The 9,828-nt window shown below is 51.8% G+C and overlaps 1 protein-coding gene across 1 annotated transcript in view; it reads right to left on the bottom strand.

Moving 5' to 3' along the window:
* Positions 1 to 1,875: 1,875 nt before the first annotated feature.
* Positions 1,876 to 9,828, bottom strand: part of LOC139806803 (tyrosine-protein phosphatase non-receptor type 11-like) — a 37,453-nt gene continuing 29,500 nt past the window's right edge. The window contains exons 9-16 of the mRNA XM_071766928.1: positions 9,493 to 9,648; positions 8,074 to 8,205; positions 6,432 to 6,586; positions 6,014 to 6,081; positions 4,939 to 5,090; positions 4,649 to 4,749; positions 4,063 to 4,158; positions 1,876 to 3,709 (exon numbers count right to left, since the gene is read on the bottom strand). Coding sequence (XP_071623029.1) covers positions 4,074 to 4,158; positions 4,649 to 4,749; positions 4,939 to 5,090; positions 6,014 to 6,081; positions 6,432 to 6,586; positions 8,074 to 8,205; positions 9,493 to 9,648 — 849 coding nt within the window. The 3' untranslated portion in view covers positions 1,876 to 3,709; positions 4,063 to 4,073. The remainder of the gene's footprint in view (positions 3,710 to 4,062; positions 4,159 to 4,648; positions 4,750 to 4,938; positions 5,091 to 6,013; positions 6,082 to 6,431; positions 6,587 to 8,073; positions 8,206 to 9,492; positions 9,649 to 9,828) is intronic.

Raw genomic sequence — 9,828 nt, 5'->3', positions numbered from 1 at the left:
TTCCTCAGATGCCTCCTGGCCAGCTCAGCATCCTGCTCCCAACTCGCTTGGGAACTCCATCTCTGGAGGCATTCAAAACCCAGCCTGGGTGCCATCCTCTGGGACCTGTTCTAGGGGAACCAGCCCTGGCAAGAGGGTTGGAGATGAGCTCCAGGGGTCCCATCCAACCCCTGCCATGGTGTGAAACCACAACCTCAGGAGCAACACCCCCTGGCCCTGTGCTGGCACTGACAGCAGATGATGTCCCTCTACCTCCCTTAGGGAATCAAGGGCTCGTTTTTTGCAGACTGAAGGACCCAGATGATTATTCCTCAAAGGAGTTGGGATTGGGAGGGGACAGCCAGCAGCTGAGAATAAACCCAACCCCATGCTGGAGCTGCCAATGCTGCCTCCTGCTGACAACACCCACCAGGACACCCCAGCTGCCCTACTCGGGTTTCCTAAGAAGATGCTGAAAAAAAATCACTCATCCCTACCTGGAAAGTGATTCTGGGAGAGAGGGGTGAGCCCTGTCAGCTCTCTGCCATGGCAGGACAAGCCCATCCCTCAGGGACTCCACCAGCAACCTCCAGTCATGCTTCTGACAGGCAAAGTGCTGCCTCCAGCCCAGAAATTCTGCCTTTTGACACCTCCTCATCTGAAGATGTGTCAGTATGAAGACACAGGCCAGTTGCTTACACCCTATTTTTATTTAATGCAGTGATCTTCTGCCAGTGATTAACACAAAAGTCTTCGTGATGAAGGCAGCTTACAATTAAATCTTTTCTATTCAAGCACATGGATGTCAGTATTGTATGCAAGTCCCACACCTCTATGTATTAAATTATCTTTTATACAATGCAAGCTGTCACCTTGTAGCAATTACTCCCCTTTCCCCTTTTTTTTACCTGGAGGTGTCTGCTTGGCAACCCCAAGTCCAGGAACATTCCCAGCCTGCAGTCAAGCCCATGATGTGGAAGGGCTGGGAAGCTTTCTCCTGGAAATCCAGGAGATTTCCCTGCTCCCTGCTGCCTAAGGTGGTGGTGGCCCTGGTGCAAATTCCCTGCTCATCCCTGGCTTGACCTGCAAAATGAGAGACTGCAACCACTCCTCATCCTTTGGCTTCTTCCCAGCTGGAGGAAAGATGCTGCCAGTCTCTAGAAAATCGAGTTTGAAGTGGAAAAGGCTGAAGCAAGAGCAGAAATAACTCAGGTCTGTTGCTATGCAAAGCTTCAGTGGGAAGTGACCGCCTGGGAAGACATTTTTGGGGTTGCTGGTGCCACCTGTGCCAGCCCCCTGGCTGCAGAAACTGCTCCAGGCACTGCCACAGCTCCTGCCAACCCCTCTGGCCTTGGCAGGGATTCTCACTGGAATCATCCTGGCCTCTCCCCCCACTGCCAGGGTAGCCACACTGCCCCAAATTAAGGGTATTCCAGGAAAAAAAAGTCCCCGGCCAAGGTTTAAGGCACTTCCAGGACACCCACAGTGCTAAGCCCAACCCCAGCAGAGATGAAGTGCTTCCCACTGGGTTTTCCAGTCATTCCAGTTCTGTTTTATCTCATTCAGCTCCTGCTGATGGGACCTAAGGGAGAGGGAAACAACATCTTCAGCCTCTTAAAAACCATGAGAGTGAGAAACAGGCCACAGAGATGGTCTCAGTTCCAACAGTCCCACTGCATCCCCCCCCCTTCTCTTGGAATTATAGGTGGAATGTTCAGCTGAACCTTCAAACCCATGTGTAGGCAAAATGAAGGTGTAAAAGAAGTGAAAACTGGGCCCAGAACAGCACCATTTGGCCCTGGGAGCCATTCAGCTGTCCCCAAAAGCAAATTACTTAAAACCAAAGGGAGGAAACCAATAATTAATAATAATAACGATCGTAATAATAAGAGCAGCTTGGAGAATATTCAACATTTATTAAAAGTGCAATAAAAAGAAACAGTTCTCCTGTCCCTGCAGCAAGGGACAGAAAGAGCAGCCAGGAGATACAATCAAGCCATGATTGTGCTTTTCTTCAAAAAAACCCTGCACAACCCTTGGAGCCACAAACACCCCGACCGTGCCACCAAGGAGTCCACCCCAGAGACCTCAGGTGACATCAGCCCCAGAGATGCTCTGGAGGTCCAGGCACTGCCACTCAGCCCCAAAATTTGTCCCCAGAGCCCACCTGGAGACCTCATGGCTCTGAGATCCCCCCCTGGCAGAGGGGAAGCATTGGCAGCCACAGGAGCTCTCAGCAGGGCTGGAAGGTTCCACAGGGTGACAGTGACAGCCTCATCCTTGTGGTGCTGAGGTCACAAACACACCTACAACAGCCCTACTCAGCAGATACAACACTCCCAGGAGGGAATAAAAATGCAAAGAGCAAGGGAAGAGCAGAGCTGCAGCAAGCCCAGGGGTTCAGCTCAGAGGAGCACCCAGCTCACAGCTGCTTCCCTGCTCCTCAGCACCCAGAGAGCACCCAGAGAGCACCCAGAGCTTGGTGAGATTTTAACATTCAGACCCCCAGGTGAGGGTGGGAGATGCTCAGGGATGGCTCCAGCCTGCTGGGAAGTTCTGGTGTACACACACACACACACACACTCACACACACACACAGACACACACACTCACACACACAGACACACACAGACAGACACACAGACAGACACACAGACAGACACACAGACAGACACACAGACACAAACACACAGAGACACACACACAGAAACACAAAAAACAGACACAGACACACACAAACACACACACAAACACACAGACACGTAGACACAAACACACACAGACACACACAAACACACACACACACTCACACTCACAAGCACGCACAGACACACAGACAAGACACAGACAGACACACACAAACGCACACACACAAACACAAACACACACAAACACACACAGACACACACAGACACACACAGACACACACAGACACACACACAGACACACACACAGACACACACACAGACACACACACAAACACAAACACACACAGACACACACACACACAGACACACACACACACAAACACACACAGACACACACAGACACACACAGACACACACAGACACACACAGACACACACAGACACACCTGTGCCTGCTGGACCACAGCAGCAGGGATAGCTCAGGATGCTCCAGGAGGGTTGCACAGAAATCCAGGAGTGGGCTGGGCAAAGGGAAGGGTGAGAAGGAGGAAAAGGAGGAGAAGGAGCAGAGAGCTGGGCTCAGGAAGGGCTCTCAGTTTCTCACCCTCCCAAGGCAACAAGGAGACTCCAGGTTGGAGCTTAAAAACCACTTCAAAATTTAGAAATGATTGACCTAAGGAAAACATTAAAATGTTTTCCCAACACCCTCAACCCTGGGCAAGCTCCTAAGCAACAAGTCATGTCTGTTCCTTTGTGTGTAAAAAATCAGAATCTTAAATTAAAAAAATAATAATAAAATTCAACAAAACAACCCACAAACAAGAAAACCCCAAGAAATGAACACAACTGAGCCTTGAAGCCCTAATGAATGTCCAGAGGCACTTCCACATAAATAGCAACCCATGGAGAGAGGGGGGAAGGGGGGAAAGATCCTTCTGATGAATAAGTTAGGTCAAGGCAGGTTCTGGAGGCTCTGCTTGCTTCTCACTCTCAGCTGCTGAATCCAAGGTGCTTGGGAAAGGCAAGAGAGGCAAAAAAAATTGTCCACGATTGCAGAAAGGGTGGAGGTAAACACTGAAAAACCTGTGTTCCAAAACAAGAAGGGAAAAGGATGGAATGGGGGAAAAGGATGGAATGGTTGGTAACGGGGAGAAAAGGGTACAGAGCTGGGAGCAGTGAGTGAAGTCTCTCCTATTCCCAGCCTGACAAATGCAGAATAATCCTAAAAACCCATTTCCCCCCACCCCACTCCTGGAGATGTCCTTCCCCTTGGCCACAGCCACATTTTCCAGCTCCATCCAACATCCCCAGAGCATCCATCACTGCCCTCCCAGGGCAGGCAAAGCTGCTGAGAGCCAAGCAGGAGAGGAGCTGGGATGAAGGGGATGTCAACACAACGTGGGGAAAACTGGGATCATCCAGGGGAACATTCTCACCTCCAGCTCCTTTATCTCCCTGTGTTACTCATCCCTGAGACCTTTGGACTTTTGATGTTCAGGTTCTCATAGACAGAAGCTGAATCATCCTCAGCCCTGGCAAGAAACAAAAAAATTCTGTCAGGAACAGCTTCAGTTTTTCCCAGAGCCTGGGGGGGGAAGCAGGTGATGCCCCAGCCAAGCTCCCTTTTTCCCTTGTAGACAACACAGGGTTAACCCACCATTCCCAACCCTGCTTTCTCTCCCTCTGGGAACTAAAGGAATTTGTAGAAAAGTATCCAAATGAAATCAAAGATTGGGTTGGGAGGGACCTTAAGGAGCATCTTGTCCACATCCCCTTCCTCAGCTTGCTCCAAGCCCCATCCAACTTGGCCTTCAAGGTGTTCCAAGAGGCTTCTGCAGGACACAAGCAAGGAGGGCTTGGAGGGATCCCACCAGCAGGATGTGTGCTGGGGGCACCTGCTCCTTTTTAGCCATTCCCAGGTTTCAGGGATGGGAGAGGCAGGCTGGGGAGGGGAAAAACGTGGGGCTTTTGCTCTCTGCTGCAGCAGAAGTTCTCAGCCTGGCAGAAGAACATTCAGCTTACACAGAGTGGGCCCGTGGTGAGGGGGGCTGCCCTTTGGCTCTGCCTTTTTCCAGAGGGGAGCAGCCAATATTCAAGTAGTCTCGCTCTTTCCTTTTATTCCTCTGAAAGAGAAAGCAAAGAGAAAGCAAAGAGAATAAACCCCCCTTCCCAACAGGAAGCCTGAAAAGGGAGCAGCAGGTGTGGGTTCATTCCCAAAGCATCCAGGGCGGCAGAAGGGAAAAGGTGGAAGTTCTGCTCATTTTTTTTAATTTTTATTTTTTTTTTTCACTTCAAACCCAACCAGGACTCACCTGTTCTTCTTCCAACCTCTTCTGCTCCACCTCAATGTACTGCTGGACAGCCATGTACACAAACTTGTACTGGGCCTCTGTCTGCACCATGCCCGAGCGCTGCCTCCGGACCATCTGGATGGTTTTGGGGATGTCAATGTCACAGTCCAAGCCTGCCCCAGAGCCACAAGGTCAGGGGTTAGGCAGGGGGAGTCAGGGTGAAAAAAAAAATAAAATCAAAAACCAAACCAGTTCTCTTATGAAAATGTTGAGAAAAACCCACATGACAACGTTGGAAGCTTTCAGCAGGATCTTGCTGAATTGCAGGGAAGGGATTTGGTGAATCTTTCTGCCTGGGAGATTTTCAGATCTTTTAAAAATTTGTTTGGTTCTTAAAGTTTGGTCTTTTTTGGGGATTGAGAATGGCTGAGGCAGGGCTGACTTGCTTGGAGCAAGGGGAAGGGGAATTAGTTTGACTTCGTGGCTCCTTTCTAGAAGGGCTACTGGAATTCTACCCTTACTGGTCCCACTGCCTGGAGATCCCATTCCCAGTTCTTGGAAATCCCATTCCTACTGCTTTGGGATTCCATCCCTACTGCTTTGGGATCCCATCCTCAGTACCTGGAGATCCCATCCCCATTGCTTGGAGATCCCATTCCCAGTATGTGGAGATCCCATCCCTACTGCTTTGGGATTCCATCCACAGTTCTTGGAGATCCATCCCTACTGCTTGGGGATCCCATCCCTACTGTTTGGAGATCCCATCCCCACTGCTTGGAGATCCCATCCCTACTGTTTGGAGATCCCATTCCCACTGCTTTGGGATTCCACCCCCATTGCTAGGAGATCCCATCCCCACTGTTTGGATTCCATTCCCAGTTCTTGGAGATCTCATTCCCAGTACGTGGAGATCCCATTCCTACTGCTCGGAGATCCCATCCCCACTGCTTGGAGATCCCATCCCCAGTTCTTGGAAATCCATCCCTACTGCTTGGGGATCCCATCCTCAGTACATGGAGATTCCATCCCAGCTTCTGGGTGATCCCAGAAGTGGTCAGAACAAAGCAACCAGTGAAAGGCACGAGGGATTATTCACCTTGCCTGTGGATAATATCCACCAGGATATCTATCACTATGATGGTGCCCGTGCGTCCTATCCCAGCACTGGAAAGAGAAGAGAAAAAGAAGGAAATCAAGCACTGGGGGAGGAAACATCCCCCAGAGTCAGCCAGCTCAGCTCCATCACTCCTTTGGCAGCCTCCTGGGCAGGGTTGGGATGGTTGCTACCAGCCAAACAGAGGAGGGGAGATTTAGGTTGGAATTTAGGAAGAAGTTCTTCACCATGAGTCAGGGGAGAGACACTGGCCCAAGTTGCCCAGAGAGGTGGTGGAAGCCCCATCCCTGAAGTTTTTAAGGCTCTGGGAGCAGGCTGGGTGTCCTCACATCCCCCTTGCCCACCTCCTGAGTGGAAGGAAGGGAACCCAGACATTTTTGTGACATCCCCCAGCTCCTACCTGCAGTGCACCACGATGGGCCCCGTGTCTGGGATGCTTCTCTGTGCCCGGTTCACTTGGTCCAGAAAGCTCAGAACCCCCCCAGGTTCATTGGGCACCCCGTGGTCTGGCCAACTGAAATACTGATAGTGCTTCACCAGCCTTGGGCACTCGTCCTGCAAGGAGCAGAGAACCCCCACCTGGTCAGAAAAGCCCTTCCAGGAGCCTTCACCTGCCTGGCTTTTTGTCAGAGATGGGGAAAAGGGTCCCAGAAGTTAAGCAGTAGGAGCATTAAATTAATTATAGAATCTTATGTATTTATATATATACATTAATTGAAGCAACCTGGTCTAGTGGGTGCTGTCCCTGCCTGAGTAGAGGGTTGGAACCAGATGGTCCCTTAGAACCAGATGGTCTAGATGGAACTGGATCATGGATCTAGATGGATCATGGATCTAGATGGTCTCTTAGAACCAGGTGGTCTAGATGGAACCAGATCATCTAGATGGACCAAGAAGGAACTAGATGGTCTCTTAGAAATAGGTGGTTCAGGTGGAACCAGATCATCTAGATGGATCGAGATGGTTCCTTAGAACAAGGTGGTCTGGATGGAACCTGATCATCTAAATGGATCTAGATGGTCCCTTGGAACCAGATGGTCCCTTAGAACCAGATCATCTAGATGGATCTAGATGGTCCCTTTGGAACAAGGTGGTCTAGATGGAACCAGATCATCTGGATGGACTGAGAAGGAACCAGATGGTCCCTTAGAACTAGGTGGTCTGGATGGAACCAGATCATCTAGATGGATCTAGAAGGACCTAAATGGTTCCCTAGAAATAGATGTTCTAGATGGATCTAGATTGTTCCTTAGAACCAGATGGTCCCTTGGAACCAGTTCACCAAGATGGATCTAGATGGTCCCTTGGAACCAGATGGTCTAGATGGAACCAGATCATCTAGATGGACCAAGAAGGAACACGATGGTCTCTTAGAAATAGGTGGTTTAGGTGGAACCAGATCATCTAGATGGATCTAGATGGTCCCTTTGGAACAAAGTGGTCTGGATGGAATCAGATTATCTAGATGGACTGAGTAGGAACTAGATGGTCTCTTATAAAGAAGTGGTTTAGATGGAACCAGATCATCAAGATAAATCTAGATGGTCCCTTGGAACCAGATGGTCTAGATGGAACCAGATCATTTGGACGGACTGAGAAGGAACCAGATGGTCTCTTAGAACAAGGTGGTTTAGATGGAACCACATAATCTAGATGGATCTAGATGGTCCCTTGGAACCAGATGGACCAAGAAGGAACTAGATGGTCTCTTAGATGGTCTCTCTAGGTGGTTTAGGTGGAACCAGACCATCTAGATGGATCTAGATGGTCCCTGGGTGGGACCTAGGTGGTCTAGATGGAACCAGATCATCTAGATGGACTGAGAAGGAACCAGATGGTGTAGGTGGAACCAGATCATCTAGAAGGAACCAGACAATCCCCTTCCAACCCCCATCCTCCCATGCTCTGTGTCTCCACCACCACCATATTACTGCTTACACAGAGCAATCCATGCGACTCAATTCTTACAAACCCCAACCCCCCACGAGCAGAGGAGGCAGAGCTCCTCCCTGGGGGTGGCAGAGGGTGGGCAGAGGTCTCACCCGGCCAGCCCGCAGGATCTCCAGCTCCCTGAGGCAGTAGCCCTGGGCCTCCCTCTCGCTGACGTTGGTCACAGAGATGTCCCCATAGTCCTTGGTGCAGCCCTTGTCTGGCCAGTACCGAAAACATTTGTTCTGCAGCAAGACCAGGGAGCAAACCATGAGTGGGGAGGGTGGGAGGAACCCCCCTGACTGCTGCTACAGTCCCACCCCTGTGGGAGAGGTGGGGAGAGGAGAGGGAGAGGTGAGGAGAGGAGAGGGAGAGGAGAGGGAGAGGAGAGGGAGAGGAGAGGGAGAGGAGAGGGAGAGGAGAGGGAGAGGAGAGGGAGAGGAGAGGGAGAGGTGAGGGAGAGGTGAGGGAGAGGTGAGGGAGAGGTGAGGGAGAGGTGAGGGAGAGGTGAGGGAGAGGAGAGGGAGAGGAGAGGGAGAGGAGAGGGAGAGGAGAGGGAGAGGAGAGGGAGAGGAGAGGGAGAGGAGAGGGAGAGGAGAGGGAGAGGAGAGGGAGAGGTGGGGAGAGGAGAGGGAGAGGTGGGAAGGAGAGGGCTGGAGCACCAAGGGACATTTCCCCATGAAGGACAAGGTCTCTCAGGACATCTCCCTGCTTTGCCCAGGACACAGCCTTGAGCTGATGCTCTGGGCCATGGCTCTCACTCCTGAGCCAAATCCCCACCCAGGGGCTGCCTCCCCCCCACTCCTGTCCATCCAGCAGCTGATGGGTGGGGGCACCTTCACCTCCCCCCTGCACGGGACAACCCCAGGGAGCTCCTCTCTTCCATGGATTTCTTGCTCCTTGGCTCCCACTCGCCATGGAATGCAGAGAGGTGGCACCCAGGGAGGGGGCACCCAGGGAGGGGGCACCCAGGGAGGGGGCACCCAGGGAGGTGGCACCCAAGGGAGGTGGCACCCAAGGGAGGTGGCACCCAAGGGAGGTGGCACCCAGGGAGGTGGCACCCAGGGAGGGGGCACCCAGGGAGGGGGCACCCAGAGGAGGGGGAACGCGGGGAGGGGGCACCCAGGGGGGTGGCATTCAGGGGAGGGGGCACCCAGGGGAGGGGGCACCCGGGGGAGGTGGCACCTGGGGAAGGTGGCACCCGGGGAGGTGGCAGCCAGGGAGGTGGCAGCCAGGGAGGTGGCAGCCAGGGGAGGGGGCACCCGGGGAGGTGGCACCCAAGAGGGAACACCCAGAGAGGTGTCACAGCTCCTCTTGTCCCTGTCACATCCATCGTGTCCCCCCGTCTCTCCACTTGGCTGGGACAAGCTCCCCTGCAGCCCCCCCCGAGGTCCCCAAAGGGACATTTGGGGACACCGCAGGGACGGTGACGGGGGAGCAGGGCAAAGCGGAACTTTTCCTCCAGGGACTGAAGGGACAGAGGGGAAATGGAAGCTCCTTGGTGACTTTGAGGCCTGGGACTGCAGCCTCACCCTGCCCCGCTCCACCTCCTTGGTTGTCATGACAACGATGTGACTGTTCTCCTGGTGCACCATGGCCCAGAAGTCGTTGACTGTTGTCTGCAGGCAGCCCTGGGTGGCGATGTAGGTCTTGCAGTGCTCCCAGTTCCTGCCATCTTCTGGGATGCTCTGGGGAGAAAGGGAGAGAAGAAATAAAATAATAAAAATAAAATAAAATAATAAAAATAAAATAACAAAAACAATTTTGAAATAAAACGAAAATAATGATTAAAATAATAAAAATAATAAAAAATAAACCGAAATAAAAATAATAAGAAGAATAAAATTAAAAGGTAATAAAATAATACA

This window comes from Heliangelus exortis, chromosome 23 (assembly GCF_036169615.1).
Source record: "Heliangelus exortis chromosome 23, bHelExo1.hap1, whole genome shotgun sequence".
Classification (NCBI taxonomy): domain Eukaryota; kingdom Metazoa; phylum Chordata; class Aves; order Apodiformes; family Trochilidae; genus Heliangelus; species Heliangelus exortis.
This window is presented reverse-complemented; position numbering and strand designations above follow the sequence as displayed.